We start from the raw sequence: 22,864 nt of genomic DNA, 5'->3' as shown, positions 1-22,864 counted from the left end.
TGCCATTTGCGATTTTCTTTTGATAGAGCTGGAGAGAATGGTTCTAGACTTTGGCAGCCAGTCTCCAAGATGGCCCTGAATGATCTTGTCTCCTGGTATTCATACCCTTGTGTGTGAACCCCACATTGTACCAGGGTTGGTCTGTGTGACCAACAGTATACAGAAGTGATAGTATATCATTTCTGAGATTAGGGTATAAAAGACTGCAGCTTCTATCTTGGGCGCTCTCTTATTTGTTTGCTTTCTCTCTGATCACTCGCTCTGGCGGAAGCCAGCTGCCATGTCCTGGGAACATTCAGGTGGCCTATGGAGAAGTCCACATGGCGAGGAATGGGGGCCTTTGCCAGCAGCTAATGAAGAACGGAGACCTCCTCCAACAACCACATGAGGAAGTTTGGAAGTGGATCCTGTAGCCCCCATTAAGCCTTGACATGACTGTAGCCCCAGCTGACAGTTTGGCCACACCTTATGAGAGATCATGAGCCAGAATTACCCAGATAAGCCACGCCCAGATTCCTGACCATCAAATGGTGTGAGCTAATAAACATTTGTGGTTTTAAGCTGCTAAGTTTGTGGGGTAATTTGTTACACAGCAATAGATAGCTAATATATAGATGTAGGTTCAAAGTGAGGGAAGTTCTGTAGGAATAAGGACAATTCTATCAACATGAGAAGAATGGCTGAAAAACAGGCCTCCAGGGAAGGGCCCTTATGAGAGGTCACATCTAGGCTACCTGGGGCTATAGATCTAGCTTTTATGAAGGCATCTGTTAAAGTACTGAGTACATCTCTTTAAGAGAGTTCAAATAAGTTATAAGAACACACCTTAAGGATTCATTCCAAGGCTAATTATGACTTTGTTCTTAACAAAGCCAAGGCATATACAGGATACGAGAAAAATCAAATGATTAAAAGCGATATTTTCATCAACTTTTTCTTTGAGGGAGAAGGATTTAGAAATCAGTTAGCGTGAGGGAACTTTCACTGACCTCCCTAACACAGGACAGCTACCCTAACACATAAAGCAGTACTGAAAGCAATGATTGTTTAGTACCAGTCCAAGGTTCCACAAAGGTGATCTGGTCTGAGTTAGTTGGCAAGGCTAGACTCCAGACAAGCCAGAAACTTGAATAGGCAAGTTTAGTAAAAGTAAATATTAAATGGAATATTAAATAAAAACTTGCAGCTGATCACAAGCAAGAATGTAGTCACAAGGGATGCTTGACTCTTGGGTAGGTTTTGGGACAGATTATCACTGAACTGGTAGCTTGGCTGCATGACAGCTGTGAGGGTATCATTGTCCCATTTAATGTATTGATGATCATTTATTCTTATGGACAGTGGCTAGTAGGTGGCTTAGTTTATCACCAAAAGGCCCTGCCACAACAGGAGAAACTCTGTAAGTCTCTGAAGCAGGCGGGTGTGTGTGTGTGAATGTGTGTGTGCATCTCCTCAAAACAACTGTCAAAAGCATTAGGATGCTCTGAAGCCATCATAAAAGCAGAGCCTGGCTGGGTAAAAACTGGCCACTATCTGCCCTGTGTTGGCCCTTGGCACTTGTTAGTGGTTTATAGATGCTTATGAAATCCTTCAAAGATGTCATATGATCACATTTCAGAAACAGGGCCAACAGTCTGCATGGATGCCCCTTTAGGCTGTGTTTCTTCTTCTAAGTGGCTTCTTTCCTGAGGTCATTTAAAAGGGCCTGGGAAATAAAGAAGAGGGGCCCACAGCTGTGTCCCATGGAAGCTGCCACACTGCCAAGGCAATTGCTGAGCTTCTATTTCCTTCTGCTAATACAGAGAAATGACCCTTGGGCTAAATCCGAGGTACTGCTATACACTCAACTCTCATCAGATTGATAAAATATGTGGAACTTATATGTATCTTAAGTGTGACTTGAAGACCTTTGCAACTGACACTGACCTTATGATCACCTGTCAGGCAGTCTATTTCAACCTCGGAACAGGCAGCTCCATACACAGAATATTCGAAGGGATGACCCTGGCCTTTCTCCCAGTCCATGTCTGACTCATAACCCCTAGAAGAAAGAGAGTTCCTGAGGCATGTTGTTAAGTGATCAAGTCCCCTAATCACAGACCATGATGATTAAATAGACCCATCAGGAGCTGTGCTCAAGCTGTATGCACAGCAAGCAGAGGGAGACACTTGCACAATGACAGGCCCAGCACATAATGCTTGCTCAATAAAACTGTTGAATAAATAAATATTTACTTCTTTTTTATTAAACTTGATTTGTCTGACAAAAACATTTGATCAATACCAACCAATGCCTCCTTGCCCCTGGAGTTGGCTGCTCACTTTAGGATTATCCATCCTGTTGCTGCTGACTAATATTGGATCATGTAATCCTACTGTCATTAGAGTCCCTGGGTGGTGTCATCAGACTTGGGGAATTCAACTTGTATTTTACACCAAACATTATTTCAAAGATGCACACTTGCCTGCATTGTCTGCCTTTCTGGCTCCAGGATTCAGCCTTCTGTGTCAGGGATCAGGCCCTGTGGTGCTTGTTCCTTGATACTACTCTGGTCTCTCATCTGTAGGCCCCCAGGCCAGCTCTGCCCCTAACTCTTCTCCAGTGACACCAAATAAATGTCAAGGGCAGAAGAGATGTATAGGCCAGCAATGTGCCAGAACTTTCTGCCCCTCTCTCCTCTGCTTCCCAACCTGGAGGTGGCCATTAAAAATGCCATTAAAAATGCCTTGTACCGAGAATGCAGGACACCAAAGACAAGGAAAATATAAGCCCAAGAGATAAAAGGGCCACATAAACCAGAGACTCCATCAGCCTGAGACCAGAAGAACTAGATGGTGCCCGGCTACCACCAATGACCGCCCTGACACGAACACAACAGAGAGTCCCTGACAGAGCAGGAGAAAAGTGGGGTACAGAACTCAAATTCTAGTAAAAAGACCAGACATAACGGTCTGACTGAGACTGGAGGGACCCTGGAAGACATGGCCCTGGGACTCTCTGTTAGCCCAAAACTGAAACCATTCCCAAAGCCAACTGGTCAGACAAAGATTAGACTGGACTATAAGAGATAAAATGATACTTGTGAAGAGTGTGCTTCTTAGCTCAAGTAGATACATGAGTCTAAATGGGCAGTTCCTGTCTGAACATGAGATGAGAAGGCAGAGAGGGGTCAGGAGCTGGTTGAATGGACACGGGAAATCCAGGGTGGAAAGGAGGAGTATGCTGTCACAGTATAGGAAGAGCAACTAGGGTCACATAACAATGTGTGTATAAATTTTTGTATGAGAGACTAACTTGAACTGTAAACTTTCATTTAAAGCACAATAATAAAAAAAAAATGCCTTGTACCATTTATACCAGTGCTTGTTCCTGACAACCTGTCAGTGACCAGGACTCACATAATAACTGGCAAAGTGACAAAACCAGGTAAGGCTCACTATACCACCCTGCTCGCTAATGCCTTCCACTCTCCATTAAAATAATTTGATAAATTGTTTTCTAAAGTATGTGAGTTCCAATTGTTCCACATTTTGACAACACGTTATTGTCAAATGTTTTAATTTTTGCCAATCTAGTATATGTAAAATGGTGTCTATTTTATTATGGGTTTAATTTGCCTTCCCCTCACTTTGAGCTCTGGTGGCCCAGTGGTGAAGAGCTCGGCTGCTAACCAAAAGGTTGGCAGTTCGAATACACCAGCTGCTCCGTGGAAACCCTATGGGGCAGTTCTACTCTGTCCTATAGGGTGGTTATGAGTCGGAATCGACTCGATGGTAATGGGTTTGGTTTTTGTTTTTTAACTTTATACTTTAACTTAAGGGACTGATTCAGTTTTCACTGAAAGGTCAATCACTGCTGTGGGTTCCAAGCACTAATCCCAAGAGAACCCTCTAATATCACCCAGTATGAGCTGAATCATCAAATCAGATGAATTTGATTTGCGTGCTTATTGTACCCAACAAAAGTCTTTCAGGACAGTTGAATTAACTAGCAGTTAAACGTTCTTTATAAAAATGGCTAGTAGAAGGTACAAAATCAGTTTTTGCCAAAATTGCAAACAGAACTGAAATGCTTCCTCAAGATACCAAGATATAGATACATAGTAGGTGATGGAAAGGACTACTTACCTGAAGTAGCCAATAGCCGAAAGATGAATGCTTTCATCAAAAGCAGCCTGTGCCTGTGAAGGAAGAGTATAACATGATGAAACAAGGATGCTTAAAGAAAAAGTTAAAAATTTTGAATTTTGCTATATGTTAAGTAAAGCTATCAGCAGTAATAAGTGGGAAGGACCAAGATTAATTTATTCAGTTCAGCATTCTCCATCTCTACAGGCATTGGTGGTACATGACTTGTAGTAACGGCTTTTGTTCAATGCATATGATTGTAATAAATGACTACCATGGTCCACTACACTTACAGACTGGACTATAGTGTTCTGCTTATGAAGAACTTCACTCAGTCATCTGGAAAGACTTAACCTATTAACATGGGACATTTCAGGAAACAATGGTTGGCAGGGCATTTAATTTTAATATCATGTATCCGTAATAGTCTAAGGAGAAGAGAAATAATTTTGCTAAGTTATACCATTTACACCAAAAGTTCTCCTGACTGCAGTGCTCACAGTTGACTACTAGACAGCAAAATGGGGGAGTGTGTCCAAGTCCCCAAGCCTGAGAGGGAAGGTGGTAAGTGCCAGTATTAGAGAAGAAGCTGGGCTGAATGGTACCATTCCTTGGTGGCGGAGAACCAACTCCCTCACCCTGAGTCTCTCTCCAGCTTTCTCCAGCCGGCTTTCTGCCTTTCAGGGCTCAGGTGGCACAGAGGACAGAGGGGAGAGATAAATATGCCCAGAGAGGATTAAGATCTTCTATAATTACAAATTATAGTCTTAAATCTACGGAATATCTGGAATCCTCAAATGTTACTTCCCCCAGACTAGTGCTTTTAATGTTGCAAAGACGGACGTAAGCACAACACATGCCCTTTAGCCTTTACTGAAATCTGTTCCACACCATATGGTATTTTACAACCTATTACTTTCAAAAGCTTGCTAGCTGATTTTAAAATGTGTGTCTTCTCTTCTAACTAGACTTTACGTAGATCAAAGGAAGTGGTTGAATCTTTCCATTCCGTTTAGTACACGCTGAACATACACCTGATGGCTTGGCTTCCTATTTCTAAATGAGTGCTTGCATGATTTTACTTTTATAGGAAGATTCTAGTGTTGTTTTTCCATTTTAGGACCAGCAGAAGCACAGAGTCAAAGGACAAAAAGATTTGCAGCTATTGTCTAAAAAATGGCTAGGTTCTATAGGAAGAAACATTAATTTTTGCTTAAAACAGGAGTTCTGGACAGAAGAACTAGCTTTTCCTCTAATAGCCAAAGAATCTGTGGATTCTTTCTCTGATGAAAGAGTTCCTCCACCATATTATGATAGGATTTCCACATGCTGAGAGCCAGCCCACCAAAACCCACTGTCATCGAGCTGATTCCAACTCATAGCAACCCTACAGGACAGAGTACAACTGTCCCATAGGGTTTCCAAGGCTGTAAATCTCTACAGAGGAAGACTGCCACATCTATCTCCTGCAGAGCAGCTAGTGGGTTCAAACCATTGACTAGCAGCCAAAGGGCCTCTTATTTCTCAGCATGCAACTGTAGTACCTTTTAAAATGCCCTTTCTGAAGATACTTAATTCACACATCTCTCTCTCACTCTCCCCCCTTCTTTTTTTTTCTAACATAAAACACAGAAAAACAGTGATTCTCACCCAATCCTTCCAAGTGCCTCGAGGATTCTTGCTGATGATGGGTTCAAGGCGTTTTAGAAGAGTTTGACAAGCATCCTAGGGATTATTTTTTTAATTAAAATTATGATCATAAAATGGCAAAGAAGACATACAGATCAGCATTACATTTACATTACATTACTCAGATAGCTGGCAAATGGCCAGTCTAGTGTCAGACTCTGAGTTCTAACTCACGACACGTACCGGTCTCTGCCCTGAATTCATAGTCTAGTGCCGTGGTTCTCAAGCTGGGGACATCGCCCAAGGTCTGGAGACATTTTTGATTGTCACTATTGGGGAGTGGGTGCTACTGGCATCTACTGGGTAGAGTCTAGGAGTGCTGCGAAATATCCTACAATGCATAGGACAGCCCCCTACAACACAGAATTACTCAGCCCAAAATGTCAACAGCACCATGATTCTGAAACCCTGGTCTAGTGGACGGACAGACATGCAAACAACAATTTCAAAACAACAGATACGAGCCATTACAGATGTTTATTTAAGAGGCCCAGGGGAACATGGAGAAGGAAGAAACCAACTCTGTAAGAAGGGGATGTAAACGGTATCATACAGGGTATGTGTACATAAAATGTGAGCTAGTCTAAAAGACAGACCAACTAGGATGGGGGCCAGACTGTAAGGGATTTAGATGGCATGCTGAACAGTTGGGACTTAAAAGAAAAAATGTTGGTCAACCAGAGGCCACTGTTTTTAAACACGGCATGGTCAGCTTTGTTTTGTGGACAAGTTCACTCTAGCAGTGGTGTGGAAGACAGAGTGAAAGGCAATGAAACTGGTGGTGGAGAGACAGAAAGCCAGTGGCCCTGGGCAAAGGTGGGAGTCTGAACTGAAGCAGTGATATCAACGTAACACGGAGGTAGAACTGAAAGAACCTGCTGACCAGTTAGATGTAAGGAGTGAGGGAGAAAAAAAGAGGTGTCGTTTCCAGCCCGGGAGACCTGCTGTGTGTGGTACCACTGACTGAGCCAGGGAAATTGAGAACAGCAGCATTCACCAAAAGGTTATGGGAAGGAGATAAGAGACAGGTTAACTTTCAACATCTTCTGAGCTCCACTAACCCTCATAGAGTTAGGTTGCTATCACGATGATTTTTACCTTCACTGCCAACCCATTGACATCCGCCACCACTGACGCTCCAGAGGGATTTGCATTAGGGATGGTTTCTGTGCTTGTTCCACGAAGGTGAACATTTGACATTGGCATCCTCAATTCACGACTGGCCACCTGGATTGTAGAAGAGAGTTTCTTTTCAAACGCAGAACTTTGGTTATCACAGACCAGTCCATGTGAGAAGCCTTGCTATGCACAATGGGGACCAGGGGGCAGAAGCATGAATTTCTGTTAGCAAATATAGAAGTTCTTCTTTTCTAAAAACTCTACAGCTAGCCTAGGCCTCAAACCTTGAGTGCATTTTCTTTTCCTTTGATTTTCTCATGTGCAATACCTTCAGGAAGAGGAGGCAAGGCCCCAGAATCAGGCAGAAAGAAACACTTTATGTCTTTATAATCATGAAATAACACCTTTGAGGCCTCTGCTACCATTATACTCTGGGAAATTCTAGCAAAGTCAGCCTTATCCACCATAGGAGATGCATTTCTTATGACCAGTAAAAAAAAAGCACTTCTTGGGAGAAAGGACAAAGGGCTTAGAAAAGCATCAGCACAAAGATGTGGACCATGGAGGGAAAGAGTTGGCGCCTGGGCTGCATGCTGACATGAGGACTTAACCAGCTAATTTAGTCTTCCTTCATTTTTAGTAGGGGAGAGCAAAATCAAATTGTGAACTTGAGCTAACCTAAAATTCTCCTCTTTCCTCCGAGTAGTATGGCTTGACAGAATTTGCCCACAAGCACTTCAAGGACTCTGGCATACAGAGTCCTTCCATAACATTTGATTTCCAGAAGATTGTATAGAGAGAGTGCATAGACTTAGAACATAAAGGTCTCTGGTGGCTCGATAAGGAAAACACAGAAAACTCACCATAAAAGTGGGGAAAATTATGAACAGACAATTCTCAAGTGACTGATAACATGAAAGAAAATAAATATTCAACATCTTTATAATCAGAAAAACGCAAATTAAAGCAATAATGAAATACTATCACTCACCTATCAAAGTACCTAAGATTAAAAATATTCATAACATTTGTGATGGTTAATGTTATGTGTCAACTTGGCTAAGCTAAAATTCTCAGTGGTTTGGCAGACACGATGTATCACCTCTCATTTTGTGATCTGATGTGTGCAGCCAGTCAGTTGGAAGAGGAGTTTTCTTGGGGTGTGGTCCACATTCATGATATAAACTAATGTTCTGGCAAAGCTCACTCTCTCGTGATCCTGCATTTGCCTCATCATCCTCTGACCTCTAGTTCTCGGAATGTGAGAAGCCTTCAGCCTGCTGCCTAATCTGCAGATGCTGGATTTGCCAACTCCCACAACCCCGTGAGCTAGCAGCCTGCTGCCTGACCTGCAGATTTTGGGTTTGTCAGCACCTGCAACCACGTGAGACAAGAAAAGCCTCCTGCCTGCTGCCTGACTCACAGACTTGGGACTTGTCAGCCTCCATAACTGCGTGAGCCATTTCCTTGAAATAAGTCTTTCTCTATATATTCAGATATGCACTTCACTGGTTTTGCTCCTCTAGAGAACCCAGCATAAGACAATATTCAATGTTGGTATAATGAGATGGATACTTTCTAGAAAACAATTTGGTAATATGTGTCACACCCTGTGTCTCACACCCTGTGACCCAGAAATTCTACTTCTAGGAATCTATTTTAAGAAAATAATCATTAGTACAGTCATAGCTTTATATACAAGAATATTCATAGAAGTGTTCAGAAGTCGGGGGGAAGATTAAATAGATTATACATACATACATCCACTAAAAATCAAGATTGCAAGGAATTCTTAATGACAGGAACAGGGCTTTGAACCGGTTAGTTCTGGTTGGAATCCCTGCTGAGAATTTGCATGTCTAGCAAGTTCCCAGGCCATTCTAATGCTGCTGGTTCAGGGCCAATTTTGAGAACCACTAGTAGAGCAGTGGTTCTCAAAATTTATTATACTTAAGAATCACCTCGGAATCTTGTTAAACTGTAGATTCAGATTCAGTATATCTGGGATGGAAATGTAAATTCTCAGCAGGAGTTCAAACTGGAACGAACCTGTTCGAAGTCCTAGACAGGAGAAAGTACTCACTTTACATAGGGATAGACGGAAAAAAAAAAAAAAAAGGCTACAAAATGATATAAACAGCATGTTAGTGATTTTTTGGAAAAGAAAAAAAAGACATGATGGAAAGACAATGATTATTACTCCAAAACAGTAATTATTGCTAAGTAGTAAAATTTGTGTATGGTCTTTCTTTTTTTTCTTCTTTAAATTTTTCTGCCTCTTCCAAAATTTTTATAATCTATAACATTACTATTACGATTAGAGGAATATAAACAGTAGCTAAAAATTAATCTAAAACAGGTAAACCAAAAGAAAAGTGGTAAAGTTTGGTTAGAAATATCAAATGCGATTTATATTATTGATTGTTCAGAATCTTTAATATACAAAAAGCAAGAGATAACAATATGTCAGAATTTACACATCTTTTTATTGCCCAGCAAAGGCTCAGAAGGAAAACTCACTTGTTAATATAGCCAAAGGAAAGCAGTAAATAAATATACAATTTTCTTTAGCAATAAAACCTGAGATTCTTAGGTCACATTCTTTTGGGCAGTTCAGTTACAAAACTGGCATGTTTACCAGTTTCTGCTAACAGCTTAGCAGCTTAAGCTGTCAGAGTTCATGTCTTCTATCTTCTTTCTTTTTACTTCATAAAACACACATTCACAGTTTCTCTCACACACATCCCTACAAATACACACCCAGCTTAATCCAATTATTTGTATTCGTACCTGAATCATTTTAGTGTGGACCCCCTGCCCCATTTCAATTCCACCATGAGTCACCAGCACAGACCCGTCTAGGTGAATGTGAACCAGGGCAGCAGCCTAAGCAGAAAAGATGAAAACAGTTCCTGTGATCTTTTTGACTGATATTATCAAACATCACGTCAATTAAAATATTTTTCTTGGAAACGATCCCTTCCTTTCCACCCCCTACCCCCAGCCAAAAACATACAGAGACCCTTTGCCCACTGCCCCAAGAACACTGAGCAGAGCCAGGGCAATGCCAGGACAATGGTGCCTCATGGCTGCCCCCAGAAGGCCAGGTTGTTCCTGGATGGCTGTATGTTCCTTGCACTACTGTTTCCTAAGAAAAACACTTGAGCACACTGGTACCTTCAAATATCCCCTCACCCTGGGGCTCAGTAACAATCTAGGCTGCTTTTTTTGGAGGGGTCAGTTTTAAAATGCAGAGATAGGGGTGAACAGGTTGGAGAAGAGGGAGGAGAGTTGTGTGTCCACATATTCCCCTGGTTGTAGATGTGTTGGAGAAAACCTAAAATAAAAATCCAGATAAGCATGGGACAGATAGGCCTTCAACAAGACAGTTATTTTTTGCTGCAAAATGAGCTAAGCCCACCCTAAATCATCCTGGTATGGAATTACTGAGTTTCAGAGTTGGAAGGGAACTTGGAAGCAGTCTTCTCTAACTGTAGCTCCCCACAGGGATCCAGAAGGAACTAAACTGCTGATGCAGACTCAAAGTCACCTGGTAATCAGCAAGGCTCAGACTCTAAGCTAAAAAGGATGTGCCTTCTCGCAAGCCTGCCTGTGCTAAGACGGGATATGGAAAGACCCCCAAGGGACTGCAGACAACAAGGATGGTGTCTTTGCTTTGAGTCTCCAGTATAAGAGCAACATCAACAACATATGGTCCTAGAGAAAAATGCTTCTAATGATCGATTGCGTGGTGGTCCAGGAGGCCCTGAGGGCTGCCTTTGCAGTTGTTCAGCTGGGAGGTGCCAGTGTCCTAGATGTACTGGGGGCCAACTGAGGGTCACAATTATTAATATCTAAATTCCTATGGAAAGTGGCATAATAATTTACATTTACAAAGTCGGAGCCTTCAGAAAATTCTGGTGACATTCTAATTTCTCTTAAGAAACATAAAATTTTAGTAGGCCTTATTTGCTTACTTAGATTAGTTGTTAAGTAAGCCTGGTCATAAGTGGAAGCTGATGGAGTTGCATGTAAATCACAAGATAACCCAAAGAAAGGACTGTACTCCTAGGTCAGTTCTCTGCCCACCAGAAGGACCTCCCCAGCCATCTGTGGGCTGTGAACCACACTTCCAGAGCTGCCTCTTTATTGGTATCCAAAGGTACACATTATCCCAGCGAATGACAAGCAAAAGCCTTTACCGTTCCAAATAAGACACTTTTAAGAATGAAAGCAGCTTTAGTGGCCAGCAGGTATAAGTAGGTGTAAATTAGGAATGTATTGGGCAAAGGGGGCATTGTTGTTGTTAGCTGCCCTTGAATAGGCCCTGGACTCATGGTGACCCCAGGCACAGTGGAATGAAATGCTACCCAGTCCTGGGCCATCCCCATGACTGATTGCGGGTTGGACCCTAGTGATTCACTGGTTGATTTTCAGAAATAGATCGCCAGGCCTTTCTTCCTATTCCATCTTACTCTGGAAGCTTTGTTGAAACCTGTTCAGCATCATAGCAACATTCACGCCTCCACTGACAGAACAGTAACTGAACTCAAGTCTCTCATGTGGAAGGCAAGAATTCTACCACTAAACCACCACTGCCTCAAATGGGGACGTAGAGTTTCAAACTAATAAAGATAAGGAGTGGCATCTGCCGCAGAGAGCCCCCGGCTGGCTATACTGCATTCTGCAGCAGCGGAAGCCCCCTGGGCTCCATCCTATCGCACTTCATTGTATTCTTCTAGATGTGAGCCCCCTGAGGGAAGGACCACCCCCTAAAGCATCCCTTGGAATGTAACATAGTGTCTCACATGTAGTAGGTGCTCAATAAATGTTTGACAAATAAATTTGCATTAGCATAGCTATCTGATCCCTTTCTTAAGCTTGTAGGCTCTGTTTTTGGCCTCCTCAGCTCTGCATGCTGAGTGTGGGCGTGATTTACAGTGGGACTTGGCACAGGCGACTGAGCTACGGTTAGAGTGGACTGTGCATTCCCTACACTGCGTGGCCCCCTGGCAACAATGCTCCGCCTGCATGTCATTTGTTAAAGACTCTTAAAGACTGCTCAGTCATTTGTTCCACGTGGTGCTGCAATCTCCTCAGGCCATTTAAAACATCAAATTTGGTTCAAGTTAAGTGGCACCATTGAATAGTTCATTGTCAACACCACAAAAGACAATTCCACAAAGCTTCATCTACAAAATCGGCACACCTGGAGCGTTGGAGCAGATGGTTTTCTGATAGAAATCGTGGTCTTAGTGTGAGAAATGTAAGTCTTCAAGCAATGACTGCTGGTATTGTTGAAAAGTTTGCTTTAATCCCACATATTCCCCTAATGTCCCAGTCATTCATACAGTTGGTTCCTGCTTTGTGCCAAACACTGTACAAAGGCACTGGAAATACAGAGATGAATTAGATACTCTCTGTGCTCTTCAGTGTTCACAGTCCAGGAATTAAGTATAAAGTCAGGGACCTATGTTTGAGCCCTCAGCTGCTGGGAGCACCAGGGCTGCTTCTGCTCAGGGACCCAGCTTGGGATCAGACACATGGGACCTGTGGCCAGATAGCCCGAGGTCAAATCCTTATTCTACCACTCACTAGATGGAAGTCCTTGGGCAAGAGAGCGAATCTCTATGTACTTCAGTTATTCCTTCTGTGTTGCTGTTAGCTGCTGTTGAGTCAGCCCCCAACTCATGGTGACCCCATGCACAATAACATAAAACACGTCCTAGTCCTGCGCCATCTCCATGACTTGTTGTGGATCGGATCAGACCAATGTAATCCATAGGGTTTTTGCTGGCTGATTTTAGGAAATAGATTGCCAGGCCTTTCTTACTAGTCTGTCTTAATCTGGAAGCGCTGCTGAAATCTGTTCAGCATCATAGTAACACACAAGCCTCCGCTGACAGATGGGTGGTTGCTGTGCATAAAGTGCATTGGCAGGGAATCGAACCCAGGTCTCATGCATGGAAGGCGAAAATTCTACCACTTACCACCAATGCCTTCATTTCTCTTCTATAAAACAGAGATAATAATACCTACCCAACAGGGATGAGATAAGGGTTAAATCAAGTGGGAGATTACAAACCACCCAGCCCAGTGCTTTAAACACAGAAGGCACTCAAGCCTCCTTTCTAGTTCCCTTCTCTATTTGGTTTGCTGCAGGATAATATTTCAGCACATATCTACCAGAAGCAGCTTGACTGATCTCAACTCTGTGATTCAACCCCGAAGGAAATATTTTAAGCACAGAAGCTGTTCTGTTTCCTAGACAGGGGCATCCCAGTAGCTTTTGAAAATGAATTTGTACTGCCAGCCATTGTCTAGATTTTTCCCAGCTGAGCTGAATCCCACCTCAGTTCCCACCTCAGGTGCTTGAGGAAGTAGCTTGATGCCACTGGGAAAGCACAGTTCTGGAGCCAGTCAGACCTGAGTTCTATCCTGGGCCCCATCTCTCACCAGATGTCAGCTTTTGGGCACACTATTTAAATTCTCTGAGTCGCCATTGTCTGAAGGCTGAAATGAGGATACAAATCTTATAGTCTGCCCTGAGGGTTGGATAAACCTAAGGTTGAATAAAATCTAAAGGGGCTTATAACATAGTAGGTGCTCAGTAATTATTATTTTTTAGCTATTTACTGACAGACTCTGATGAGGTAGACAAGGCAGACCCGGCCTGTGGTGGAGGCTAGATACTAAGTAATGGCAGCTGTTAAGGCTCAAGGATTTCCAGAGGACTCATCAGCAATGGAGACTGTTTTCTCCCGTTGTCCTGGCCAGTCTGCTCTTTGCTAGCTGCCAGCTAATCAGTTTATCCCCAAATTGAAAACCAAGATTCACCGTTGGCAAACCCTGTTCCCAGCGGTAGTGTTTCCCCTCTCCCTTCCTGCATTTGCCTTCGTCCCTCAACCACAGGCTCTTGACTGCCTCCCTCATCTGAGTAAACCATAAGCAGATGACTAAATGGCTGTGTTTCTCTTTGCCATTGTAAACAGGCAAGGAGTGAGAAAGCTGCTACTTGTGTAGTTATAATCCTCCTCTGAGCTAGCACCTGCCTACAATCACAGCTGCATGCAAATGCTCTAACAAAGTGCTACTACACCAAAGCTGATCCAGGCTAGTTAGACCAATGGATGGGGATGGGAACAGGGGAAGAACCATCCTACCCACTCCTCCTGACTCCTCTGCTCTGCCCACAACATACACATGCTCCACTCACAGCTCCAGCACCCATTTATCCCTATTCTAACATCACTCAATACACTCGTTCTGCCTTCCTCCTGGCTCAGCCACAGGTATGAATTCTGCAAAGGCAGTGACAATAACTTATGTAAGAATGAACCAGGACTTCAACTCGGTTCTTTCCGGTTCGACCCCTTGCTGCGAATTTGCCTTTTCACCTCAGGTATACTGAATCAGAATCTACATTTTAACAAGATCCCCAGGTGTGGGGGATATGTAAGCTGAACAGGGGTGGGAGGGCATATGGAAGTACATATATATGTGTACATGCTGCCAATATACCCATGTATGTAATAGTATGCACAGTGGACACAGTCATGAAAACTTCTTAGCCATAACCATATACCTTCTGGGACTGAGATACTGGGCTTGAGGGCTAGGGACCATAGTCTTGGAGAACATCTAGGTCAACTGGCATATCATAATCCATATAGACAATTTTCTACATCCTAACTTGGAGGGTAGCATCTGGGGTCTTAAAAATTTGCGAGTGGCTATCTAAGATACAACAATGGATCTCTTCCCATCTGGAGCAAAGAAGAGTGAAGAAAACCAAAGACTCAAGGAAACAGTTAGTCCAAAGGACTAATGGACAAAATGAACCACAGCCTCCACTACCAACCTCTCTGACTGGGACCATAATAGTAGGTCATGGACAGAGTGGGAGAGAAATGTAAAACAAAATTCACACCCATAAATAATCCAGACTTACTGGCCTGAAAGAGACTGGTGGAGGCCCTGAGACTATGGCCCTTAGACACCCTTCAAACTTGGAACTGAAATCACTGCTGGAGATTACAGCCATACAATAGACAGCCCTATAAAATGAACAACAACACCAGTGAGGAATGTGCACTTCAGAACAGTTAACTACATGAGACTTAAAGGGCAGCATTTGCCCAAAAGTAAAGTTCAGAAGGAAGGTAGGAGCAGGAAAGCTGGGCAAATAGACACAGGGAAGCCAGAGAGGAAGACAGGAGAGTGCTGACACATTCAGGGGTTTGCAACCAATGTTACAAAACAAGCTGTGTACAAATTGTTGTTTGGGAAACGAATTTGCTCTGTAAACTTTCACCTAAACCACAATAAAATGTAAAATAAATAAAGAATTGCAAAGCCATAAAAAAAAAAGAAAATGATAGCATATTAGGTGAAGGCCATATTATGTTTAAAAAGCGTTTGGGAAATGATAGAAAACCTGAAAAGGAGCAACTGTGAAAGTGTAACAAAGGAAAGCAATTCACGAAATACTCTCATTTCAAATGATGATGTTGATGAGATGGAATTATTTCTCAGAATGAAAGAAAAAAGTTAAATTGAGATCAAATGACTGTACTATTAATATTGACTCTATATTAACAAACTTTGATAGTGTACAGAGTTGAGAGAAAAAAGTATTCTTGAATTTTGGAAAGAAAACCATTCACAATATCCCCAGTTATATAAAATTGCTACAGTAGTTTTGGGTGCAGCAGCTACTCAGGTTGGTGTTGAGAGAGCTTTCTAAGGTTTGAAATTCATCTTGCAAGACAACACGGATAGCTTAAATGAAAAAATGTTAGCGGACATTTACTGTGTGATGGATCACTTTTGTGTGGCCTTTCTCACCATGATCTTTTAACTCCCACCCAAGTGACTGGGTGGGACTGTACAAATAAGGTAACTGGGGCCCACCAAGTCCAAGGGGACTGGTCAGTTTTGCCATCCCGCTAGGCTTATAAGACAGCCAATTCCAGAGCAGAAGTAGGATCTCACCACTATCAAGTAAGGAAATCCAGAAGTGAAGCATGTCCTTTGGACCTAGGATCCCTGCACTAAGACCCTCCTGGAACCAGGAGAGCGAGAGCGAGAGCGAGAGCGAGAGCGAGAGAGAGAGCGAGAGAGAGAGAGAGAGAGAAGGCTGTAACTGAAGACGGTGAGAAGCGGTGGCAGAGAAATGGTAGCAACAGAGGCAGCAGAACCAGGGGACTGGCAGGAAACCAGCAGGAGAAGTGAGAAAGCTGAGTGCCTTTGGGCAGGAGTTTTGCTGGTAGAGTAGGGTGCCTCTGGGCACTTAGTGGAGCTAGGTTTGCTGACCCATAGAGGTAGAGCTGAGCGTCTTAGGGCTGAGGCATACTGGTGGAGTGGGGTGCCTCGGGGTTCTTATTATTTCCCTAATAAACCCCATAATCATGAGCACAGTCTGTGAGTCCTGTGTGGCCACTGCAATGAAACATCAAACCCAGCAGAGAAGTAGAGAGTACCACGGGAGAGGCGGTTGGTGTCAGAACCGGTAAAGATAGTGGAGAGAGGAAGCAAGTCTGATCTCTGCCTCATAGGAATCAGCCTTGGGCTGTTGATCCTGACTCTCCTTCCTGCTCGTGAAGTTAGAGGAGGTCAGACGCCGCCTCAACGCCATTCTTACAACCTTCTTTTAATTAGCTGTAATTAGTTTATTGCAATGATGTTTTCTTAATGAATTGTGTAATTGTGTATGAATTAAATCTATATTTATAAGAAAATATTTATTTTATGTAATGTAATAGCAATTCTGCAGCTTTGAACTGGGGTGAATATTAAAGTATTAAATATTTTATTGAACTTTGCCTTTATGTATTGGTGTATTAGGTATGATAGCACTTTGTATTTCTAGTTTTTCGTGAATAAGTTCTTATAAATTTTAAAAAAAATGTAGATTCTGATTCAGTATATCTGGAAATGCAAATTCTCAGCACAAGGTCGAACCAGAATAAACCGTTCAAAGCCCTGGTAAGAACACAGATAACAGGGTCCTCATCACTGCAGTATGGTGAGCTAGAGAAGAGCAATTCTTCACCTGCTGCTGGGGGAAAGTTTCATTCAAGAATGAAGAGGCTGAAATAGCAAGTGGAATTTAGCAATCGAGCAAGGAGATTTATTTAATCAATTAAAGAAATTAAACTACCAGAGCAGCTTTCCAGTCTCCCTGTCACACTTTGAACAGCTATGAGGTGAACAAACTCCTAAAACTGTGTTTTCCTTAAAATTATTTAAATCATTTAGTTTTCTGCCATTTACTCTACCCTAATCCACCAAAAAGAGGGGCATCCAAATGCCTTGCAGTTTCGCATTTGTGTTTCATGGTCCAGAAACATAGAATCATAGAGAAATAGGGATAGGAGACCAGGAGATCACCCAGTCCCACCCTCTTTGCAGATGAGCAATCTGGGGCCCAAAGGACCGGAGCAAGTTGACTCAGCTGATTAATGCCTGGGCTGGAAGAAGACTCCAGGCCTCCTGATTTCCCAGAAAGAAGATTTTTATCAACCCTGAGCATGTGGACAGAGGGGCTCTTGTCTCACTGGAGTAAAGCTAGCTCGATTCAGCATAACTTTGTTGAAATTTAACAATTGGTCACTGCAACCATTTGGCTAATCCAATTTAATGGAAACTTTCCTCAACACCTTTGGTTTTGTCTGGGCCTCTTCTGGGTGGCATTCCTACATGTGTTTGGAGAACTGACCTGACCAGCAGCTCGTGAGAACAGGCCGATGGGAAATTTTAGAGGGACCATGGCCAGGCCTTTCTTCTTCCAGTAATTCTCTGCATTGAATTTTTCCAAAGCTGCTTTCCTCAGGTAGTAAGACGACATGGCCATACATTCTTTCCAACACTGGATCAGGTTCTTGGCATCAATCTCTTGTTTGTAGGGTGTTTGATCAATTTCCTTATACATGTTTATCATTCGGACCTTGAAAAGAAAATTAAAAGGGGGAAAAATCAGCATAGTCTCTTCCATCCAATGTCCTCCTACTCTAATTTAAATTCTGCCCATCTTATAAGACCCAAAATGAATTCTACTTACTCCTTGTCGAAGCCCTTCCCAATGCCCACTGCATAATATTTTTCTCTTCCACCTCTATACCCCAGAGCATCTATTAAATATGTAAGCACATACTTATATGTTCTCTATGCTGCTCTTGTATAAATTCAAAGGGAGTCCTTTCCTTATATTTCTTATATAACTCAGTCCAGACCATGCACAACACAGACTCTTAATTCTAGTTTCAATTGTGAGTATCTGTTGAAAGGTAATCCTGAACTTAATTTCCAGGCTACATGATTTGAATTATTCAGATGCTGTGGCAAGATGACACCACTGACTTTCAAATCAAAAAAAAGAAAAAACCAAACCCATTGCCATCAAGTCAATTCCAACTCATAGCAACCCTACAGGACAGACTAGAACTGCCCCATAGGGTTTCCAAGGAGCGGCTGGTGGATTCAAACTTCTGACCTTTTGGTCAGCTTAACCCCTGTGCCATCAGGGCTCCAAAAAAAAAAAAAAAAGAAGAAAGTGTGTTTAAATATAACCAATATCTAGGATGAAGAACAAATTAAAAGATTCCATCCCAGGATGCATGAAGTGCTGAGTGGAATTTTTCCTGCATTCCCAGAATTGATGACCAAGGCCCCCAGCTGAGAATAAAAGGTGCCAATTACTTCACATTCTCAGGTGAGAAAACTCTCAGCAGTTGTGGCCAGTTACCTTCCCAAGCTTGCTGATGGGGTCATTACAAATACACACCCCCCTCTCACCACGTAACAGAAAAACTGTTAGATCAATATAAGAGGAAGACTATGAATTTAGTGCACTGTAGCCATTTTGGGGAAGGCAGTGTTTTTAAGGTGGCTATTCTCTCCCTAGGAGCCCTGGTGGTACTGTAGTTAAGTGCTCCACTGCTAACTGCAAGTTTGGCAGTCTGAACCCACCAGCTGCGTCACAGGAGGAAGATGTGGCAGTCTGTGTCTGTAAAGATTTACAGCCTTGGAAACCCTATGGTGCAGTTCTATTCTGTCCTACAGGGCCGCTGTGAGTCAGAATCAACTCAACAGCAATGTGTTTGGTCGGGTTTATTCTCTCCCTAAACTTCCTCGGGATGAAGGGGAGTCTTCATCTGATTCTCCTCCCTAATGCTATGAAATATGCTACAGAGAGATGGGCTGTGATAAGCTCTCCAGGAAGGATGGGGCAAGGGCTACCCTATCCCCAAGTTCAAGAGACATAAAAAAGATGGCTCTTGCCCATAGCTACAGACTTCAAAGCTGCGGAGAAAGAAGGTCAATGAGTTGAGACGGGGGGCTTGCCAAGGGTGGCTGTGGCATGAGGCAAAACGGGCATCAGAGAAATGCTGCATGAGACGCCAGCTGAGGGCGAGCTGGCGATATAACTGACCCTCACAGGGGACTGTCAATTTCAGGGAGAACTGACAGAAATGGAGCCCAGAGACAACATACTCAAAGAGTGGCTACATCTAACCAAGGAGAAGACTGTGAGCTTGCTGAGAGAGGTTACATGGGGAGAAGTCACATGCACACTTTTCTCAGAGGGCCCAATTCAATCAAAACTCCCAGCCCCATTTGGTGTTGCTGGAGGTCTTTGGAATATATTTCGTCTTTACTTTTAAAACATATCCAGCATCTCTGTTTTAAGTCTGTACTCCGCTTCTGAAAACCTGAACTTATTAAAGATCACTTTAATAAATCTTTGTTGAACTGAACCAAACTGAAACCAGAGTAGAGGTCAAGAAAATGGTCTATGAAGTTCAACAGTTTGAGTCTGAGTCCCAGTTCTGACACTTAAAGTTTTTCCTGGTCCTTTTCCTCTTCCTCCCAGCCCCAACACCACCATGGATGACACAGGCAAGGAGGAGAGGGTAAGAAAGAGCATACCACATCTCCCTACCCTAACTCACCCCAGGATCCTGGGGTGGAAGAGGCACAGGAGGAAGAAAAGAGTTTATGTTAATGAATGAAGTTGGGACTCAAAGAACTGGAAGGAGACCATTCTAGTAACTGAAATGACTAAAACTTTGTAATGGCTGATTGAGATGTTTTTAAGGAAGTCCACTACTCAGGGGAAAGATGGGCTTGTTGGAACTTGTTAGTACCAGTTACATCCCCAGCCAACGGAGATGCCTCACTAAACAGGTTAGAGTCCAATGTTCCTCAGTATCCTCTGTCGCCAGGACTTTTGAGGAGTCTAAGACAAGGATCACTAAACGTTGGAGTCCTGGCTCTGTATTAACTAGTTAGCTTGTTACCTTTGGCAAATCATTAACCTCTCTGAATGTCAAATTCCTTAACTTGAATGACCGTCAAAAGCCCTCCCATCTCGGAAATTTGATGTCTTTTGGATGTCACACTAATTTAGTATTACCTTCTCAGGGGGCAAACCACATTTGGTTGCCACTTCCGTGATACAGTATTCAGTGATCAGTCCTGTCTGAGGAAAGCCAAACCCACGCAAAGCCGTGTTGGATGGAAGGTTGGTTCTGCATACCCGGCCCCAGCAGCGCAGGTTGGGAAACTTGTAAGCATTGTCCGTTTTCAGAATTCCATTTTCTATCACCTGGAGAGATTCAGAGTGGATGTGATAAGACCCTCTTCTTTCTGTACTTGTTTGACCATCCTGAGACCTCAGACCAAAGGGGCCAAAATGGCAGCCCTGCCCTATATCACCTCAAACAAGCTAAAATGTACCCATGCTCCAAATTAAATATATTCTGCTGTAAAATGATTTTAAAGGATTTGAGTAATTTTTCTTTTGAAATCATTATTTATTTTTTATTCTCATATTTTAGAGCCAATACTTTTTTATTCAGGTTTCAAACATTTCCAAAGGCCTTTGAAAAGTTCATAGGACCTAAGCATTGGATCTGTAGAATGTAATGAATAAAATATTCTGGAAAAAGGGAAGAGAGGAAAAAACTTTTGATCTTTGGTTTAATGCAATGGTTCTCAATCAGAGATGATTTTGCCTCCCAGGGGGCATGTGGCAATGTCTGGAGACATTTTTGGTTAAGACTGGTGTAGGGGCGTGGGGGCATTACTACTGACATCTACTGGATAGAAGTCAAGGATGTTGCTAAACATCCAAAGTGTCAATAGGGCCAAGGTTGGGAAAGTCTGGTCTAATGTTGGCAAAGCAGGAAAAGTACCGTAAGCATGGGAAGTATGGAAATAACACACAGTGCAGACTTGGTCAATATCTCTGGGCTCACTTTGTAAGCACCAGTAAGTAACCTATGGCTATCCCTACAATGATGGAATTTATGCTTTTATAATTACATATTATTTAACTATTGAATATTTTTTAATTAAATAATTTTGCATAACATTCTTTCCAGAATGTGAATTTGTTCTTAAAACACTTACCAATAATGACTCATCCAAGAAGGCACCTCCATTGCTATAATGCACCATATCCAGGGCCAGGATTCTGCCATCGTTCATGAATCCAACCTGGGGAAAGAGAACTGGGCCTTTGATAATGGCACTGGGGCCAACTCTCTCTGAAGTGTACGTATCACATGTGAACCCTCCATAGGTTACTTCTGTCCCATTCAGAGAGAGCCTATGTTCACTTTAAAACTAGAAAACACCACATCCCACTTTGGTGAGTGGCGTCTAGGGCTTAAAAGCTAGTGAGTGGCCATCTAAGATACATTAATTGGTCCCAACCCACCTGGAGAAAAGGAGAATGAAGAACACCAAAGACAGAAGGAAAATATTAGCCCAAGAGACAGAAAAGGGCCACATAAACCAGAGACTCCATCAGTCTGAGACCAGAAGAACTAGATGGTGCCCAGCTACCACCAATGACCACTCTGACAGGGAACACAACAGAAAGTCCCTGATTGAGCAGGCGAAAAGTAGGGTGCGGAACTGAAATTCTAGTAAAAAGACCAGACTTAATAGACTGGTGGGACCCCAGAAGACATGGCCCCCAGACTCTCTGTTAGCCCAAAATTAAAACCATTCCCAAAGCCAGCTCTTCAGTCAAAGATTAGACTGGACTATGGGACATAAAATGATACTCGTGAAGAGTGTGCATCGTAGCTCAAGTAGATACATGAGTCTAAATGGGCAGCTCCTGTCCGGAGGAGAGATGAGAAGGCAGAAAGGGACAGGACCTAGTTGAATGGACATGGGAAATCCGGGGTGGAAAGGAAGAGTGTGCTGTCATACTACAGGGAGAGCAGCTAGGGTTACATAGCAATGGGTATATATAAGTTTTTTTTTAAGGTTTTTTTTTTTTATTGTGTTTCAGGTGAAGGATTACAGAGCAAATAGTTTCTCATGAAACAGTAGTACACATATTGTTTTATGACATTGGTTAACAACCCCATAACATGTCAACCCTCTAACTTCTCAACCTTTTCTTTTGGTGAAAATACACATAGCCAAAGATACACCATTTCAAAAACTTCTACTTGCACAGCTCAGTGACATCGACTACACTCTTCCAATTGTGCTGCTATTCTTACTTAAGATGAAGGCTTACAGAACAAAACAGTTTCTCATTTAACAGTTAGTATACATGTTGCCCTATGACAATGGTAAACTATCTCACAACACATCAACAATATCCTTACTCAACCTTGGGTTCACTATCACCAGCTTCCTTGTCCCCTTCTGCCTTCTGGCCCTTGTCACTGGACTACTGTACCTCATTAGTCCCATTTGGTTTTACGGGGCTGTCCACTCCCAGGCTGAACGGTGAACCTCGGAGAGAACTTGACCACTGAGCTAAAAGGGTGTCTGGGGACCATACTCTCCAGGTTTCTCCAGTCTCCTTTAGGCCAGTAAATCTGGTCTTTTTTTTGCGAGTTAGAATTATGTTCTACATCCTTCTCCAGCTCTGTCCAGAACCCTCTGTTGTGATCCT

At 42.7% G+C, this 22,864-nt stretch overlaps 1 protein-coding gene across 1 annotated transcript in view; it reads right to left on the bottom strand.

Moving 5' to 3' along the window:
- Positions 1–22,864, bottom strand: part of AOX1 (aldehyde oxidase 1) — a 98,131-nt gene that overhangs the window by 5,374 nt on the left and 69,893 nt on the right. The window contains exons 24-31 of the mRNA XM_004378205.2: positions 21,352–21,438; positions 20,354–20,545; positions 17,657–17,884; positions 9,727–9,822; positions 6,916–7,044; positions 5,779–5,853; positions 4,129–4,181; positions 1,927–2,041 (exon numbers count right to left, since the gene is read on the bottom strand). Coding sequence (XP_004378262.1) covers positions 1,927–2,041; positions 4,129–4,181; positions 5,779–5,853; positions 6,916–7,044; positions 9,727–9,822; positions 17,657–17,884; positions 20,354–20,545; positions 21,352–21,438 — 975 coding nt within the window. The remainder of the gene's footprint in view (positions 1–1,926; positions 2,042–4,128; positions 4,182–5,778; positions 5,854–6,915; positions 7,045–9,726; positions 9,823–17,656; positions 17,885–20,353; positions 20,546–21,351; positions 21,439–22,864) is intronic.

The sequence above is a fragment of the Trichechus manatus genome, unplaced genomic scaffold, assembly GCF_000243295.1.
Source record: "Trichechus manatus latirostris isolate Lorelei unplaced genomic scaffold, TriManLat1.0 scaffold00056, whole genome shotgun sequence".
Classification (NCBI taxonomy): Eukaryota; Metazoa; Chordata; class Mammalia; order Sirenia; family Trichechidae; genus Trichechus; species Trichechus manatus.
Note: the sequence above shows the minus strand (reverse complement) of the source record. Positions and strands in the feature narration are given on the sequence as shown.